Raw genomic sequence first — 20824 nt, forward strand, 5'->3', positions numbered from 1 at the left:
CTTGATTAAAAACATCACAATGTAGATGTCCGATAAAATCCGCAGTTTTATCGCATGTCAATAACTCGCGGCGTTTTTTCAATCCTACATTTTCATCGTCTAAACTGTCCATTTTTCCAGGCGTATCACACCACCATCCTACTGTTGTTAAATGTGATGTTTTGGCATCAACACCGTAATTTAATAAAGTTTCAATGTATGAACGGTAAGCGTATAAATTATTAGGTGTTGAAACAGGTTTTTGATTAAATAATACATCAACCTGGCTGAACATTGAATGCATAAAGTTGTTAACAGGCGCTACTTTATGAACCGCAGCCGCTGCAGTAACTGACTGTTTCCGAATAATACGTACACTTAGTTTCAACATCGTATATGCTAGGTCGATGTATTCACCACCCTACCCTTGAACAACAAACTCTATGGATGAATTATCAGCCAATGACGAAATTGGTTTATAATAAATCCATTGACCACTCTCAATTGTTGTCTGAGTTGGCGGTAGGGAAAATAATTCTAATTACGTTTTAGCGCACTCGCACGAGTGTACATGTAAGAACGACATTTTAAAAACCTTATGAAAAAATGTCCGCAACTGTACGCTGTTTATTGTTCTTTTTTTTAATATTTTTGTTTTTATTAATTCTACGTTTAGTTTTATTTTTTTTCACTTTATATCTAGCCTTAGGTTTTACAACACGTCTTTTTTTGACAGAAATTTTTCTTGAGCGTTCCAACGTACGGCTCATACCGTCTGCAGAATCTAACCGACCGGATATATAACCAGAACCACTCATAAGACTATCAATTTTTTGCTGGGCTTTCCGTTTTAAATTTGTACCTGATTCACGCACGCGCATTTTAAAAGCCTCCTCAGCAGGTATCTTATGATCCAATACGTCTGTAGCTATATTCACACCAGACCTTAAAGCTTCTTTTCCTACAGCTTTAAGACCCGTCTTTAAGAAAGGTAATACTCTTCTAAATAATCCTCCTAAGAAACTACCTATACCGTGACCTTTTTGATACGGCGACCCAACATAAACATGGCTGATGCCGGAATAATTACGAGAACCGTCGCCATATTGTTGTATTTCATAGACAGCCATTATGTTTATTTTAAAAACACCTTTTAAAATGTAGCGTCACCGTCAACGTCCCGTATTCAAATGGTATAGGTTTGCCATACTCATCTCTTATATCGATTTCGATAGTGGTCATACTTCTACGTAACAGAGGTATATATTGTCCTGGAGAAAAACTTTTAATTTTGGTTGCACCGTAATTATACTGGTCGTGATCAAGCGGGACCACTCGTAGTAAAGGTGTCTGGACATCGCCTGTTATATACCCCTCGCATATATCTGTATAGATAAATATTTTCCCAGGTATAGCTTGTGATAAAGAAGCTGGTTTAGAACCCCAACAATTATACGGTTCAGATGATATAACTCTTGATAATATATTTTCTTCAAAACCTAATATACTCCAGAGTCTTTCACTTAACACCAGCGTATGTCTTGCATTTTCACAACTGCATACAGTATAAATTTTTATAAAACCTCCAACATTATAAGTAAAACTTAAATGATCCGAAATTGGTTTAAGTTTGTTGAGAGCATCCACTAGATTTCCTAGACTTTGATATTGACCATGAGGTATATTATCAGTAAAAGAAAAAGTGTCGATTATCGCATTAGACTCTTCCAAATCTAAGTATTCGACGGTTAACATAGGGTGTATTCGTCTTGGGCGCTTACACGCTTTGAGCGCTCACGCTTACAAGCACGAATTATGAGTGTTCATGTTGGCTTATAAGCGCTTAGAAAAAATCGTTCGTTTTGGACGTTGTGAGCGCTAGTTAGTATCAACATGGCGAATGTGAGAAATGTCAATCAGATGATACATAATTTATTAGAAATTATCAACGATGATTCTGACGATAGTGATGATGAATTCGATATGATTGAAGATAGTGATGATGAAATGGAATGGGAATATTGCAGTGCTTATTTAAATTTCTCTGAAAAAAGAGAACATTTGCCAAGGCTTAAAAATTTTGTTGAAGAGGTTATACCAGCTTTTACTGATAAAGAATTTAAATCTCACTTTAGGTAATTATTTAAAATTTAACATTTAGTATTTCCAAAAAATTTATCTATGCTTTCTAAATTGAGCTTATCGACGGTATTTATTTTATTCAAATACATGATTAAATAATTTCAGGATGAGTCGGTCAACATTTAATTTTGTTCTCGGTACAATTAAACCATCGTTAATAAGGAAAATTCCAGGATGTAAAATGATACAACCTGACAAACAATTATTTATCGCTATATGGAAAATGGCAACTCCAGACTCGTATCGGTATAATATAAAACTATTACTTAAATTTTATGTAACTTTATTTATTATAAATTAAATTTTGACTTAATGTATCCTTTTTAAAGGTCGATTTGCCAAAAGTTTGATGTTAGTTTTGCAGCAGCGTTATCAAGTGTACGAAGAGTTACAACAGCTTTAGTGGAAATAGCTCCAAATTTTATAGTCTGGCCTGATAATGAGAAGTTTGCTGAAATTGCCAATGAGTTTGAAGTTACGAGCGGTTTCCCCAATGTTATTGGTGCAATTGATGGAACACATATAAATATTCCTGCACCTCACGAACATCCGGAATGTTATGTTAACAGAAAAGGACATCATTCGATCCAATTACAAGTAAGTAAGCTGTCACGTAATATAACAATCTCTCAAATATATTTTTTACAATTACTATTTATTCGAAAACAGGCTATTAGTGATGCTCAATGTAGATTTATCCACTGTTATGCTGGGAATGTTGGTTCTGTACATGACGCACGAGTATTCCGTCTATCAGAAGTGAATGATTATCTCACTGATCAATAGAAATTTCCAAACGGTTATCATTTAGTTGGTGACGCAGCTTATTCTCTTCATAAACATTTACTGACTCCGTATTGAGATAATGGGCATTTATCAGGAAGACAAAAAAATTATAATTTTTGTCATTCATCTGCACGTATAGCTATTGAGCGTGCATTTGGATTACTTAAAAAAAGGTTTCGTAGCTTGCTTACTGTTCTAGATATGAATCGAACAGATTTAATACCTGACTTTATTATTGCCTGTTGTGTTTTGCATAATATATGCTTATTAAAAGAAGATGAATTTCCTGTCGACGAAATAATCGAAGAAAATGGGAATATGAATGAAATGCTCAATATTGGACAAAATAGAGTTTTAAATGCCGAAGGTGTTGACAAACGAAATCGTATACGTGACCAACTAATCTTACGAAATGTGTAATAGAAACTATTTTAATAATTACAAATTTTAATATGCCACAAAACAAATAATTTTCTACAATTTGTTGAAAAGAAACTTCTAGAAATATTTTTTTGAATAAGATTTTATATCATTTTCATAGAAATATATTAAATACTTTTATATTTGAGTAATTATACACATATACGACAGAATTGTAAATTTTTTATAGCTAACAATCGATATTTTCGATCGAATAATATTGATAATTTTTTAATTTCAATAATTGTAATTAAAACTATTTACGTGAATTTATGAAATAAAAACAAAACATTTATTTATTTTGTTTTACAATACATACCTTTTTATTTTATTTAATACAAAAAACTCTATAACATTTAACAATATTAACTTTTATCTTATATTGCTTTGCAAACTAAAAGTTACATAACTTATTAAGTACACATATAAAAGTTGCCCCTGACTTCTGTAAAAATATAGTTTATCTATATTAAAATAGCTTATTGCTTCCAATTTTGTACTTGAAAAAACATTTTTACTACTAAAATCTTTCGTAATTAATCTAATCAGTCCGATTTAAAAAAAATGGTCTAAACTAAAATTACATTGAAAATGATTATTAGAGTTGACAAGCTTCTCTAATAAATCTAAAGCCTTTTTTTTGTATTGAAGAGCATCCTCTGCCTTTTGAGCTTTAAAGGCATAAATTCTTTGAATCGACGTTCTTTGCTCTCTTCATTTTTCATGGCTCGCTCTTGTAACGCAGTTAACAGTTGATTTGCAGGTGTAATTTTGGCTTTTTTTTCTGAAAATGATAAAATTATGTTTTCAATAGCGTAATATATTTCTTTAAACAAATAAAAATATACTCACGGTTTACTAGATTTTCCAAATCACTGCTTGTACTACTTTCAGTACTGCATTCAGATGATGTCCTTTTTTTCTTTCCAGTAGAGGAGCAAGTTGCAACTGGTGAAATAAAAGGCTTATCCCCCATTAGATCATCCATTATCTAAAGAAATAAAAAACTATATAATTTATCACCCTTCCGAAGTTTAATTATTTTGAACTTACAGTTAAGTAAGGCCAATGTTTAGCTGAGTTGCCAGATTTATTATTATGATCTTTTATATTTTTGTAAGTTTTTTTTATTCCTGCTAACTTTGACTGGCATTGAGGGCCTGTAATATTATGACCGCGAGCATGGAGTTGACAACTAATTCCCTCCCACAATTTTTTTTGGGAAATTTTACCACTGCTGAAACTTGATTGTTCCTTTTGATATTCATCGAGAAGTAAAAGAATAGCTTCATGAGCCCATTTAAATGCTGCAACAAACAATTAACTCTAGAATTTGATTGATTTCAATTAATATATTTATGAGCTTTATCTTAAAATTACCTGAATCTTCAGTTGTACTTTTATTCAATTCTTCAGGATCCTCAGGATTTTCGTCAAAAGTTAAGTTAGGATCCAGAGCTTCACCAGTGTATGAATCATGTTCTAAAAATTATAAATTCAATTACTTACTTTAACTTGTCTTTGTCATGCTAATAAGATTCTTTTCAAAGTATACAAAAAGATTTCGTGCACATAAAACCCAAAATGTAAATAGAACCTACCGCTAAGAAACTCAGCGTATTCTAAATCTTTTGCCTCCGACAGTTTCAAGCTTGAAAAATTAACGTCTGAAATAAATAAAACATATTTTACCCAAAAAATAAGACCTTTTTTAATAGCATTCAAATTAAGGTAATCTATTTATTCACTCTCAATTTAAGCGTTGAAAAGGAATAGAGTTTCTAGCTCAATTATATTTTTTCCAGCCACCCAGAAACACAACTTGATCCTCAAACCATAATAATAGAAAAATATTGGTATTTGTAAAAATTAATAACATTAATTAATCTAATAAAATACATACCTGTTTCAAGACGTTTTATTTCATCCGACGTAACAGAAATGGTGTAAGTTTTACCAGATTCTGGATCATTCAAATTAATAGAAAATAATTTGGGTAAAGAACTAGCCATTTTTGTTGATTTGTAAACAATTTTAACTTTAAGTACTTGAATGACTATTCAGAATTTGGTTAGCTTACGCTCACGTAGTGTTCGTTTTGATAAATAATGAGGTTTAGCGCTCACGCTTTTGCTGCCCTACCTCTGTAGAGAAAGCGTCTGTGAGCGAGAAATCTACTTTACGAACTCAGCCATGAGCGTGATTTTTTGACACTCACAGCACCAAGTCGAACGCTGAAAACGACGATTAAGCGTGCTCAAAGCGTGTAAGCGCCCAAGACGAATGCACCCATAGCTTTTGCAAATTTTTTCGGTACATGTAATATTGTCATAGGTGTCTGGATTTCTACTAAAGCAACCGCCCAACATCCGTTAAGATCTAGCGGTTGAGGCAGTCTAGTGATAAAATGTGTTGTTGAATTATCAGGAAAATATTGCATGCTGCTATTACTAGGTAATACTATGTAAAAATTATCACGTGTTAAAGCCATTTATTCCACCTTAGATAACTCTTCCTCATAAAATATACAATTTATAGGCTCGTTTTGCAAATCGATCAGTATGTAAACCGCAGGCTGTCGATAATTGGAAATTCTTAAAATTTTAAAAATCTCACTACTCCAACCGCTCTCGTAACCTTTCGTAAACGCTGCTTTTGCCTTACTGATACGCACCAAGTCACCGACAGAGTATTTAAGCTCACGCTTCGCTAAGACAGCTACCCGTTTATTATTTTCATACCGCTTTTTAAGATTATTATAAGCTGTTTGAGCTATGTTTTCGTTAACATCAACAGGAGCCATTTTGATACCGCTATGTACCGTATGATTGTAGGCATGCATGATTTTTTGTAACACATCTAAATATCTTTTCGTACGTGTATGTATAAAATACCGCCATATTCTTTCTTTTATAGTTCTATTTAGACGCTCCACGATAGAAGCTTTAATATCAGGATTGCGTGTTGTTCTAAACTGTATTTCTTTTTTGCGTAATAATTCTTGGAAAGGGGCGCCTAAGAATTCCTTCCCGCTATCTGTTTGCAGTAATCGCGGTTTTCGTTTGCCGTTTCTACTTAGTATTTTGCTGAAAGCTTGAGCGACGGTTACACTGGTTTTGTTTATTAATGGCTCAGCCCACGCATGTTTGCTCAACACGCCTATAACCATTAATATATATTTATAACCTTTGTTATAAGTTGAGATATTTCTTAAATCGGCTAAGTCGGCTTCCCACACATCGTCGACTGTTTCAACATTATAAGTCCTCCTAATAAAGTGTTTTCTGTTCATACGGTGTTTCGTAAAAACTTCTTGTTTATTTAACCATTCGTTAACATCTTTTTCTGACAGTTTAGATTCGTTTTTTTGAACATATTTCAAAATATTTCTAGCTCCCGAAATACTTTCTGACCATGAGGGATTGTAATACACTTTATTTAATTTTTTATCTATTTCAACCTTATCCATGATATTTTTTTACTTTTATTCAGAGTACCATTACCACTCTGGTTTAACATTGATTCATCGACGGCCACGTTTTCTGTTATTATTTCAGGTATAGTAATATTACCGGATCGTCGTCTTGTCGGTGTAGAGGTTGATAGCTCTTCTTCTTCTTCTTCGGAGACGTTGTTGAAATAAGCACGGTTGCCGATGAACTCGCGTGGTATGTTTAATGTTTGCAGTACTTTAGCAAACTGTTGACGGCCTATAGCTTTTGCCTGCCTTCTAGGACGTATTATATCGTTTACGAGATCCGTAATATTAAAATGGGGGATTTTCCGACCTTTGATTGTAACACAACCTCTATCGTCCCAAGATATTAATTTTTAGGTACGCTTTCTATAATTGAATTATCTATGATTACTTCGTATGAAGAATGGTGAGGAATAAACTTTCGTCGGACCCTGCTGATGTGTCTAACATTTGAGAGGAGTTTTCGAAAGACGCTTCCTGCTGAACAACATTTTTTTCTATATTACTACCTATAACAGGTTTTCTTTCATATTCAAGAAACCTAAGATAACGCTCAAGCACTTGTAAGTAAGCTTGACATTTTTCATGATCTGTATTATATTTACCGAAAGAATTTAAAATCTTATACATTTCATTGTCGAGACGCGTTAACACTGTACCGGTTGTCAAGCACGTTCTATTTTTTGCACACTCTTCGTTTTTTTCGGAGCTTATCTTTTCATTAAGTTTAGCCTCAGGTACTAATACCATTTTACGGGCGTGTTCCATATTTTTTCAAATTTATTTAGTAATAAAATTTGAAATTAGAGCTCCTAAAACAGGAGCTAAAAACAAGGTCAGAAAACCGCCTTTTTGTATAATTATTTTCTTTTTGTATTGGAAACTACTACCTTTTGATGATAATTTTCTTAAAAGCTTAACGTGGCGTTTTAATTTTGTTTTATATTCGGGTGACAAGGGGACGGTACCCTATAGTATGTTTAATATGCACTCACAAATACAACGTATCAAAGCAGGATCTGCTTTACGCAATACAGCCTGGCGCTGTGTGTTACTAAGGTAACACAACGCTTGTAATACACGCAGCTGCTTTTTCTGGATAGGTGTGTTCGCACCCATTATCAGTGAAGGACTGGTACATCGTTACGGCTAGTTTTATAATTTATATTTTTTTTAGATACATATACGTACTGGTGAGGGTCATTGGGAAAAATATAACTACGAAAACGGCAGTTTTCGGGTGTTGACTGTTTTAAATCTAGTAGTAAGTAACCGTGCGGTGAAGATATAGCGTCATAATATATTTCTTGCAGAAACCGTGTATTTTCAGGATTAACTTGTCTAGCTAGATGTTGTATTTGCGATCTATCGCGAGGGTTTTTAAAAATCACAATGTCTCCGTCATCTTAACGGATGTGCCAGAGAGGTACAAGAGCTTCTCGCACAGCGTCAGGAGCTGACCTTATAGCTGCATCGAATACAGACCTCGACAAACTCATGAAAAACTGCAACATTGACAAATTCAATAACAAAGTTAATTTGTGTGTTACATATTTTAACAAACACCATGTTTGACATACCTCTAGATAAGTCTGACCCTGTCTAACCAATCGTGTACACAGAGATAACCATACGATAGTTTCTTCATTTAACCTGGAAGATAATATCCGAAAAAGAGGGTCTTGAGGCCATAATGTGCGAAACGCTTCAAGATCTTCTACGGTCACCTCTATTACAGGTAATATTCCTGATTCTTCTTGAAGAACAGTCTCTTCACAATTAGAGTAACACATTTTACAGGGCACTTTTGATGATACTAAACTACAGTTCGTATATTAACTGTTTTGTTAGCGTCTCGTACGGTGATGATTCGGCACTATTGAGATAACCAGCTGCTTATTTGCTGACTTTTTGCATTTTCACTTATTTTATATTATAAACGGTTCCCTACGACTTTTCAAAATTGCTTTTTGCAAAGCCAACACATTATTTAACGCGCATGCTAAATTATTACCTGTTCCGTGAAACCCGCAATTAACGTCTCCTGATTCTAAGTTTTTAAAGCTTGGACATTCGTCAGGCTCTTCTTCTTCTAAATTAATAATTTTCCTACGTAATAATGTTTCAAGATATTTCAATTTAATACTACCGCGCACGTAAATTGTATGAGCCTTTTCACAATAAAACTTAAAAATGTCAAAAATATTGGATAAGGTAACACCACCGTCAGACCATCTTATACCGTGTTTATTTTTTGTAAGCCAATAATTAGTTTGCCGTGTTTTTGATAATAATTGACTATCGGAAAAAGATGGTTTAAGCAACCAATGCTTTTGTATTGAATTATCGACACTGATTATAGCGATTTCTTTGGGCACAAAAGTACCTTGATCGTTAGTTAGACCTTGTATATCTATAATTAATTCCATTTATGATAGGTAATCGTGATACCTCTGCAGAAGACGGTTTCCGTAGCGTCACTGACGACGCTGTTGTTGAATATACTTATAAGTAGATAAATTAATGTTATCAAGATACTTACACGTGTTTTAATTTTACAATAAACAAATATGAATGCGTGAATAAAACAGTAAGAGTTTTTATTTTAATTAAATTTTAATACAATCACATATGTGTTTGTTACGTTTTGGCAAATATTAAATTTATTAAAAATTTTATTAATTAATATTTAAAATAAAATTTGATTTAAAATAATAAATTAATCGTTATTTGAGGTATCTCGTAACGGAAATATCTCGAGATAACAGATTTCTGGAACGTCAACGCAGCCCAGTAGACTAAACAGTCTACGTTGTGGGATTTGGACTGCGTTGATGTTCACATAGGGTAACCTGAGATGCAACGTCACTAAAAATTATTATAAAAACCCAATGCAATTAATATTTTTTGATACATTCTGTCTTCAGACTTCATCTGGAGCAGTCAGTCCTCGGACTTAGCAGAGGAGCAATCTCTGCTGGTCCGAGGCTGAACCTGCCTAATCCTTTTCAAATAAATTTTATTAATTGTCAATCAATAATTATTATTGATTATCATAATTATTATGGATACTTATTACAACCTTATCCCCCAGGGTGTAAGCGCTTTTATTAGCTGTTTTCCACTCTGGTGAAATCGCCGAAGCGCTAGCCAGCGTTTAGGCACTCCAAAATCACCTACCTGAGGCAGGTTAATTGAAAGAAACATAAAATTTTATAAACTTAAATTTTAAAAGTGACTTCGCGGATTAAACCAGTGACACGACCCACCTGGAGTCTATTGACATCCTAACGAGGTCAAAATCTGGACTTAAATAATTTAAAAATTAATTACCCAAAGTTAGGAACGTAACAGTGGTGCTGTGACCAGGATGTCATGGTGAATTCGTAAAGTAACTGTTTAAAAATTGACTTTCAATATAAATTTATTGAATTTTTAAAATTAACTTTAATTTCCTAGAGGAAAAAAAAAATTATTATTATTATAAGTGTTGCTACGGCCATTCTTCTATCAAACTGTGTCACGTGATTTTGTTATTCAGTTAACAATTTATTTCATGGATGTTTGTGAAGTTATTCTTAACTTGATAGATCAGACAGTGATGAAACAATTTAAAAATATTTTAATCCTCAACTAATAATAAGTTACTGTGAATTATTAAATTGAAATTGATTCAGTTAATAAATGACTTCATCGATTTTTATGAAGTTAATCTCAACATATTAAGCAGTGATGATACAGTTTAAAAAAATATTCTTATTCATTAATCTTTAATTAATAATAAGTTATTATGGATTTTTAAATTAATAATTCTAACGGAAAGTTACTACGGACAATTATTTTATAAAATTAAATTGTGTCGCGTAATATCGTGATTCAATGATGTCATCAATGTTAGTGAAGTTGATTGCAACTTAATATAATTAAAACAATGATGATACAATTTAAAACATTTTAACTCTTAACGTATAAGTTATTTTGAATTATTAAGTTAAAATAATGCAGGCGAAAGTTGCAGTATTTTATTATTTTATATACTTAAACTGTTATTTTTACGATGCAGTTAAGTTGTGAAGTTAATTAGAAAGTAATGAAAATTTCATACATCAGTGATGATACGTTGCTACGGACAGATGATTTTAAATAAATCAAGTTTTTTGGTGCGTGATTCAGTGCCGTTAATCAAATATTTTTAATTAATTTTGTGATCATTTTTATAATAAATCATTATGCACTGTTTTATAATGTTAATCTATTTTCGTCATTTTCATTTTTTATAACAATTTTTGTATTAGTATAAATTTTCAGTCTCCAATATTGTGAGATTTATGATACCCTCATATCTAGCATACTTTTTGTTTAGTTTATCTTTTTTAGCTTGCCATAACTTATGTATTTTGCTTTATTACCTTCTAAACTTAGTTTTGTACAATTGTAAATTTAAGCGGTAATGAGATTCGGCTTCGTTTTATTTACAACTTTATCCTCTGCTCTAAGGTCTTCTAATCCTTCTATTGTGAAATATTTTTTCCCAAAACACATCTGTTTTTAAGTGTTTTACTACTTTGGTTTTTACCTCGGTTTGGAGTATTAGTTATTTGTACATCGGTGCGTCATATTGGCATTTAGTTGTCTAAGTCCTTTCTCTCTCTAGTTATGAGATCTCTCTCTACCTTACTCTCGATGTTTTCCTTTTTGCTCGAGTACTTACCTGTACACCCACTTTTCCTAAATTACCAATCAAGGGTCTCGTATCTCTTTTACTCCACCCATTATCCCTAGAAGATCTTAGCAGTACGAAAAATTTGGAACTTGTCACCAATTTTAACTTCTGATTAGAAAATCAGTTCCTCTTAGCAGAGCACCGTAATAGCATCTAGTATTTTCTTGTCCAAGACGTACCGTCTTATTACCGTTTGAATTACTTTATAATTTTGTTAATTTGTCACACATTTAATATTTTTATGAGTAAATTCCTACTACATTCTTGTATAAATTCGTACAAAATAAATTATTAGTAGAACGTTAATTTGGTCTACTAACTTTATCAAATAATGTAACCTGGAGCTTACAACTCCGAATTCCCAATTTTAGTTATACATTTTTGATAAAAATACATGCACCGAATCTATGTGCAGATCACCACAAGGAGAAAAAAAAATCACTGGACACAAATCTAAGTAAGATTATTCTAATTTAATAGAAAATTAAATTTTCACGTAAATGATCAACTCGCCGTCGGAAGATGGAGGTCCACTTTCGAAGATTAATTCTGGCATCGAACGATTTTGCGCATAAATTTTTGATTTTATGTGACATTAGAGTTATTATTTTCTACATCTTTATAAATATTTGAATTACTCTATAGTTTTATGAAATTATGTAATATTTCATTATAAATAATTTTAAAAAGCGTTAATTATCAGGCGGATCGTAATCTTTAGTATGACATTATTTCGCCTGAATTTTATTCAATAATACCAATGAATTGTATAAAAATCACGGTATTGATAATTTTCATTTTATTAAATAATAATTACTAGTATTTTTAACAGTTTAAATCGCTTCAAAATAATTATTTTAATCAGATTTTTCCTAATTTATTTTAACAGTAAATTCTTGTATGAATTTTACTGCGACAGAAAAATTTGAAATCTATTTCATTAATCAATAGCCAATAATTTGAATTGACTAGTTAAATTATAATTTAACATAAAGAAAAATATATTTTATGAATTTTTTTCTCATTGCGTTTAAATCAGCAATGAAATACTATTATTTTATAAAATTAAAACTAATTTTCCAATATCCAATTCAATTATCCTAGAAGAATCATTTTTATTATTAATGATCAGGATAAATTACTCAAATTCATTGTAAATAGATAAAAGAAAAACTATTGCAATGGATTAATTCAATCATATCTTATTAATAAGAGTTTCATTTTAATTTTTTAATTTTTAATCATTTTATTAAGCCAGTAAAAATTATAAATTTTACTGTAGTAAATGTTTTATTATATAACTAATTAATTATTGATTTTAATTGACAAATTTACATGAGTTAAAATGTAATTAAAAGCAAATGCAGCGAAGAAATTGCACTGCATTTTAGTTTAGAACTTCATGTATTTCTATTTTCTCAGAATTAATTTATAAATTTTATATAATTTAACTATAATTTGTTAATGACATTATTACGTCGTCTAAATTACGGAATTTGATTTGGTATCATTTGTGAGCCTAATCAACTTTTATTAATCAATTCTGCATATTCCATTTAATAGCAATTATTTTACTATGCACGTTCAATATTTACCGATTTAAAAACATGACATAAAAATGTTTTAATGAATTTGGACAAGGAAATTGTCAAGTTAAAAATTAAATTTACCTTCTGATAAATATGATTTATCAGATCTCAAAGGTATAAGGTTCAATTTTGAAATTTGGCGTCCGTTTTAACTAACAATAAGTTAAATATTTCAAATTTGTTCTCGATCTAATAAAAATCAAGTTACATAATCATTAATTTAAATTAAAATAGGATAAATAATCATAACTGTCAAGATTTCTTTGATAAATCTTAAATGTTTCGCATTACTGGCTTAATCTGGTTGTTTTATAATTTAATCTTTGCAATTTTATTTTATTTGCAATCATTTTTCTCAGGTGAGTAATTATTAAAATTACTCATCCTGATATATTAAATTTTTGAGGACGACTTTTGCCATTTTTTGAGATCGTTGTGACATCAACCTCAAATTTTTGGGCTACAACATCGAGTACGGTAGGTCCGGGCCACCATCTGCATATATCCACGATATTAGTGGACAGCAGTAATGCGAAAATTATGTAATATTTTCACGGTTGAAATGGAAAGTCGTATTGCATCCATTTCATCGGCTACTCGTATGTCTCAGATAGTTGTACGTCTCTTATAATTTGAGGAAGATTCCAGCTATTGAGAAGAATGGTTCGAAGATCAACTTCAGTAAAAAGCTGCAGTGCCCATATTTGAGGTAGGACTGGACCACCATCTGTATATATCCGCTTTTAGGAAACAGCAGTAATGGGAAAATTATGAGAAATTATCACGGTCAAAATGGAATGTCTTTATGCATTCATTTCATCAACTACCCAAATCGGTTTTGCATTATTATTTAATTGCGGTAACGATACAAATCGTTTACCCACGAAATAACACCAGATTCAGCCAGTAGCACATTATTAATTAAAATCATTTGATTTTATAATTTAAAAATTTTATAATCGACATAAGTCGAGAGGGCGCCAAATTCCAAACCAAAAATTGTTTTATTTTCAGAGGCATTGTAAATGACCTCTCATTTTATATTAATTTTAAATGAATTCTATGTTAGCGTTACATCTCAGGTTTAGGATAAGTAATTTGTTAATTTAAAATTTACCATTCTTTTTCATCCAGTCATCAAGTATCGAGTCATTTCTTTTTTTTTTGGAGTCGTACCGCTTTGCGTAGCGCTGCGACTCACTTAAGTCGGGAGGTGTTACGTTTTGGCAAATATTAAATTTATTAAAAATTTTATTAATTAATATTTAAAATAAAATTTGATTTAAAATAATAAATTAATCGTTATTTGAGGTATCTCGTAACGGAAATACCTCGAGATAACAGATTTCTGGAACGTCAACGCAGCCCAGTAGACGAAACAGTCTACGTTGTGGGATTTGGACTGCGTTGATGTTCACATAGGGTAACCTGAGATGCAACGTCGCTAAAAATTATTATAAAAACCCAATGTAATTAATATTTTTTGATACATTCTGTCTTCAGACTTCATCTGGAGCAGTCAGTCCTCGGACTTAGCAGAGGAGCAATCTCTGCTGGTCCGAGGCTGAACCTGCCTAATCCTTTTCAAATAAATTTTATTAATTGTCAATCAATTAATATGGATATTTATTAAAACCTCATCCCCCAGGGTGTAAGCGCTTTTATTAGCTGTTTTCCACTCTGGTGAAATCGCCGAAGTGCTAGCCAGCGTTTAGGCACTCCAAAATCACCTACCTGAGGCAGGTTAATTGAAAGTAACATAAAATTTTATAAACTTAAATTTTAAAAGTGACTTCGCGGATTAAACCAGTGACACGACCCACCTGGAGTCTATTGACATCCTAACGAGGTCAAAATCTGGACTTAAATAATTTTTAAATTAATTTACCAAAAATTTGTGAACGTAACAGTATATAATTTCTTTTTTTTTTTTTTTTTTTTTAAATACAAATAATAGTTTATTTTTTTCAAAAAACACAATAAAATATATATGTATATAATTTTCATTCTAAAATATAACAATATTGATTTATAGTTAAAATTTATACCCAAAAGGCAGAGTTGTATACTTATTTCTAAAACGCTGTTTTTTAAATTGCGGGTATGTTCTTTTCTTTTCTTTTTTCGTAACTACGGTATGAAAACATGTTCTACGTATAGCGTTGAAACGTACTTCTATAGGTGTTCTTCTTTTACCAGTCACAAGGTCCCTAACATTTTTATAATTAATTTTAAGACTGTTAGAAAAATTTAAGGTTATACCTTTTACTTTACAAACCTCCGCAGTCGAATCGTCAGGTCTACGTATTATAAAAGCATAAAATTTAGGCCCTCCTGTTACAAAAGATGTAATATAGCTACCTACCCCTTCCTTTTCTAATTCATCTGTTAAATCCCCTAAGAATTTACCAGTCGGTGGTTCATATTGACCGTCTGCCGAAACATAAATACAGGAGTCTGTATCGCAATATAACACCCTTTTGCCCAAATTTTCTAGATAAGAATATAATTTAAGACGGGCTTGCACTGTCGTGTACGCTGCTATAACAACATTTGTTGTCCGGGATGGTTTTATAGCCTCTCGAGCATTTATAAAATTAATATACAAAGTTTTATCATTCACAGTCAAAAACCCACAGATTTCTATCTGAGTATCTGTTAATAACTCCATTAAGCGGTTTCTAGTTGTAACAATTTCAGTTTGCATTAAATTTTCACGCTGCCCGAATTTTCCCCATAAAGAGTTTAAACTGAGCTTCGCTACAGAACGTAATCCCGAATTATATTTAATTCTATCTTTATCTAAACATATTCCTCCAGCGCGCTCGTAATCTTCAATATATTTATTTTTATCCTCCTCAGTTACACAATCTTTCGGAAAACCGCTAGCCTCTGTTTTAATTTTTAAAAAATTATTGATATCTTCTGTAAATAACTCATCACACTCTTTGTCTTTATTATACTGCATTATATCATACTGCCATATTTCATAAATCTTAAGAACAATATAACCTTTTGAAACAGCTTTTTTGACCTCGTCTACAACCCACGTACCTGTAAATTTTCTATCCTTCGTTTTATGATTACAACCGGTTTGTCTCAATTCTTGAGCGAAAGTTCGACGCAGCGCAAAAAGAAGCCTATTATGGATTTTGCAAGGCAGTACGGGGTGATAAAGTTTTCGCGGTGGTAAAACGGTACATTTTATAAGCCCCTCTATACCAGCCAAATTATTATGTTCACCTACTATTTTTAACAGTCTTCACCAATATAAATTCCGGGATGGCCAACTGGAAACTTGCCTGTTTTGCAAATATATGGGTAGAGCGAGCAAACGTCGACATATTTAACTTTTTCATTATCTTTAACGTCGTACAAACTCACAAAACTTTCTGTACGGCCACCAAAAAAAGCATCGCGTGGTTTCAAAGGCTCTATACTAAGAAGTGGATGCTCTCTCAGTTCCATAGCAGTCTCAGGTACACTCGCTAAAAAAACGTCAAAGTCACACTCCCATTCTTCTATCAAATTATAACCTAAGCCTCGGATTTTTTCTGATGTTGCTATTGTACTATCGTACCTCGTATGCATACTCTCAAAGTTATCGCTGGCATTAAGTTTTTTATCACGATTTATTCTGTAACATTTTGGACACCCATGCCTATAACAACCATGGAATTGTAACACGTTTTCTTGACCCGTTCTAAGATTTTTAAAGTAACCGTCAACAGGTATACCTGATGGTAAACGGAATTCTTTACCATATCCTGCGTGTATAGTTTTCCACCCGTATTCGCGCTCTTTTAAAATTAACCATTTAATTGCTTTATGTGACTGGTTAGCAGACCACCTGTAGGTTCCGTTGATTGGTAAAATACCTATTGTGTTAGGTTTCAAAAAATTACGTCAAAAAATTTTTGAACACGCAGCAGCTATTGTGGTGCATTCAGAAAAGGGACAAACATTTCCGCATTGTATAAACATTTCTCAAAATAACATACAAGCTCTTCTAAGAATAGTGACATCGCTCTTACAGTAATATTCCATTTCATTTTAAAAATTAAAAACATATTTTTCACAAACTTTTGCATTATACCATAATGTAAATTTTTCGTAAGTTTTTGAAAACATAGTTTCGGGCGAAAAATATTTTGCAGGGGGCATGCGACCAACATAATTTTTATTCTTAGGCGTGTTAAATAAATAAGGAAAGTATCCTTTTGAGGCTTCGTCTTCAAAACCAAAAGCTTTCGGTAATTCACGTAAAGGCATATGTAGGTAATTGAGACTGTCTAAAAAAACGGTTTTGGCTACCCTCATTACGATTATTTTTGTCCCGTTTAAAATTAAATCTGGTAAACGCGTTTTCTTTTTCTCAATCATACATTTCAAAACAAATTGGGCATAAAAACTGCTAGTGTTATGCGCAATACAAATTATTTTTGAAAATTTTGGATAATTTTGTAAGGCCAAATCGATTAAGTTTTCTACGGGATTATCATAAAAAATAAACTCCCTTTCACCACATTCCTCACAATTTTCAGTAACATCTTTACTATCCCAACAAAAAGTGCAGGTTTTTTGAACCACACACAAATGAGGTACATGTATTTTTGTAGAAGGTGACCCTTTAACGCGTTCGTTTTGTTGTGTTTCAAAGTCATAGAACAAAAATAAAACTTTCGGCAAGTCTTTTCGTTTAAGAGGCGTCATATAACAATAATGATTAATCGGTCTTTCACAGCAACATATCTGGCAATAACTTAAATCGCAATTATGTGGTAGATCATAATGTTTATAACGGCAACATACAGAGCATAATTTCAACACATTACATACACTCATATTTTTATTCTTACCGCGTAAATTACCTGAACCTAATTTCAAATGATTTGTATAGCAACGGTCGCTTGAAAACCACGTATTATATAAAGCGCAGTTGATTTTATTCAAATATTCACACACCGGTGCAGTGTTACATCTAGGGCATTTTTTCGAACATCTATGATCACGATTCGATTCATAACCCTTATTGCATAATTCGCAAAAAGAACGGCTGCCTAAAGCCCCTGCTAAATTTGTTATAGGCTGGTAACGCTTACTGTCAGGATAATATAATAGATATATTGAATGTAAGATTTCTCCAAATGCTTCCTGGACTGTCACGCGCCCGTCAAAAATAGGCAGCCCTCCTTTCCCGAATGTTAAAAATTCATACACTACCAACGCTATACCCTCCTGTTCAAAATATCGTTGAAAAGCTAATATTTCGGTGATACCACTACCTTGGCGAGGTATTTGGATACCTGATGTGTGTAATAATTTAAGTGCTTCGTTTTCTTGTAAACGTGATCTACTGTCTGTTATACTTTTCCATTTTCTATGTAAAACACCCGTGCGTATTTCGCCTCTTTCAATAAATACTTTGGCAACAGCTAAAGACCGCGGCAAACATAAATTATCGTTATTGTTAATCGTTATAGTAGACCGTCTAAACATGTTTTCGTGAGATAAGCCTACTTTACCACGGCCCGCAATACCAGTAACAACAGCTGAAGTAATAATCAACTTATCGTCAGTAGTAAGACCGCCTGCACTTTGAGACACATCACTTAACAAACGCCACAAATCATCAGCTGAAACGGTGTTTGCCCTCTGGAACCGCGACCAAATAACGCCTTGGGTTAGTTTTTCATAATTTATCGTAAAACCAACGTAATCATAAGGATGACAACCTTCGGTAATATGTGTAACAATGTCGGTCAACACGCTATGAAACCATTGCATAGGATCGGTATTATCGTTAGGTTGTTGAATCTTTATGGTTATTTCTTTACCTTTAGTTTGAAAACGACGAAATTTTTTTATTATTTCGCGATCTATAATAAAACGATGCCCTGGTGGATGTATATCTATGTAATTGTGTTCATTTGCTTGCAAATGTTGCTGTGTAGAAGTTGACGGTAAATCCTGAACGTTTTGAGTCTGTGACCTTGTTGTTATACCCCCTGCTTGAATACCTGAAATTAAGTTCAATTTAAAAAAAAGTTACAAATGAAATAAACATTATAGAAATAATTATTTTACATGAATAATTAAGCTACGTCTGCTGTGTCAAAGGTGTTTTGCTTAGTAGAAATACCTAATAATTGGCTCTGCATTAGAGCATGTACAGTGGCATCGTCGCTTGCATCATCAGCATTATTATTGTCAGTAGACGGTGTTTCTTTTTCTTTGCCGCCTTCTCCTTCTTCTTCTTCTTCTTCTTCTTCTTCTTCTTCTCTTTCTTCTTCTACTGCTACTTCTTCTTCTTCTTCTTCTTTATCATCATCAGCAGTATTATCTTTATAAACGGCATAACTACGGTGTGGTTGATTTAATTTTTCCTCTTCTGAGTCAAGATTTGTTAATATAAAAGTTTCTTCATCGGTATCTGTAGGATGTGAAACATATGAATCGTTTGAACTTGAAGATGACAATCTATCACGTTTGAGCCCTTTAAATCTCTTCAATTTTATTATTTCTGCTTTGTTAATGTGTCGCGATGTAGACGTTTTTCTCCCACTCTGAAATTTACAATTATAAATAAAATGATTTTACTAATTAAAAGAATCAATCATACCTTGACGTTTTTCGGATTATTAACAGTGTCTTCATTTTCGTCGCTATCACTGCTTTCATCGGTAGCTACCAATTCGTCACGGCAATAATTCTCTATAAATGATTATTCACTATTTCAGTAAATTATTAATTGTAAAATATAAAAGTAATATCAAGAATTATTAACTTACCGTAGCCTGTTAAGAATGTTTGCAAGCAGTTAGCGCCTGCTTTATTTGTTTGAAGAATAGTCGTAGCCACTGCACGCATAAGTAGTGTATTTGCCGTTAATAATCCTTTCTTGTGAGCCCTGTTCAACACTCGGCAAGATGTGACTACCACAACACGTTGTAATAACTTTATCACATGTTCACGCGGTAAACTCCACCAATTTTGGAGACGTTTTTCGGTATAAACAGCCCATAACCGTGGCGAATTACGCCGTATATATTGCACTAGCCGTAGAACAGCTGAAATAAATGGTTGCTGGTATCGATAATTATTGGTTTTCATAATTCTTGAAATATACGACACTGGTATGTTTGTAGTTATTTGATTAAAATTCAGCCATAGAATAATGAATTTATACGTATAAACTGGAGGGTGCTGACCACACCGTTTGCAAGTCACGCGTTGTTTTGGCTACATCTCTGCATACTATTTTATGCTTACCTTAAGCAAACGTGAGATTCAAAGTCTAATTAAATAAAGATACATGTAAGGAGATGAGCAACTAAGTGAAATGAACAGATAGGGCGTTGTTTTTTTTTTTTTTTTTTTTTTTATTTTTTAATGGGAGAAGCAGCTCTCAAGTTAGCAGTTAAAAAACATGCAATTGTCAGTTCCCTTGAAACAACCATTAATACTACATCTTACACTCTTTAACTCTACTATCGCATCGTGATGGCTATGTCAAGGAAACGCCCTTATGAAGAAGGTGAAACATCGGGGCCCAATAAACGAGAGCCTCGTATATTACAATCGTGGGAGAAATTCGATTTCTTGCTTGCCACTTATTACAAACTAAACGATTCGCGATCCAAATCTATAGTTGTCGGTCTCAAATTAAACAGTGACAACTTTAAATTTGAACCGTGCTCAGTAATA

General features: G+C 32.6%; 2 protein-coding genes across 2 annotated transcripts; one reads left to right on the forward strand and one right to left on the reverse strand.

The window, feature by feature from the left end:
* Positions 1–2499: 2499 nt before the first annotated feature.
* LOC123273375 (putative nuclease HARBI1) lies at positions 2500–2943 on the forward strand (the record flags this gene model as incomplete). The annotated part of the gene is made up of 2 exons (XM_044740776.1): positions 2500–2718; positions 2791–2943. Coding segments are annotated over 2 exons (336 nt in total), but the record flags the coding sequence as incomplete, so codon positions are not given.
* An 11469-nt stretch (positions 2944–14412) lies between these two features.
* On the reverse strand, positions 14413–17090 carry LOC123273376. Its single transcript, XM_044740777.1, has 4 exons — positions 17081–17090; positions 16420–16995; positions 15380–16333; positions 14413–14561 (listed from the first exon to the last, which is right to left on the reverse strand). Exons 1-4 carry the CDS (start codon positions 17088–17090, stop codon positions 14413–14415), a joined length of 1689 nt encoding a protein of 562 aa, XP_044596712.1.
* Between the last annotated feature and the right edge of the window lie 3734 nt (positions 17091–20824).

The sequence above is a fragment of the Cotesia glomerata genome, linkage group LG10, assembly GCF_020080835.1.
Source record: "Cotesia glomerata isolate CgM1 linkage group LG10, MPM_Cglom_v2.3, whole genome shotgun sequence".
In the NCBI taxonomy this organism is placed as follows: domain Eukaryota; kingdom Metazoa; phylum Arthropoda; class Insecta; order Hymenoptera; family Braconidae; genus Cotesia; species Cotesia glomerata.

Coding starts and splice junctions, on each gene's coding strand:
- LOC123273376 (XM_044740777.1), bottom strand. Junction 16,334..16,419: donor CCCATATATTTGCAAAACAG/GCAAGTTTCCAG, acceptor TGGCTGGTATAG/AGGGGCTTATAAAATGTACC. Junction 14,562..15,379: donor GGAGGTTTGTAAAGTAAAAG/GTATAACCTTAA, acceptor AATAATTTTTAG/CGACGTTGCATCTCAGGTTA.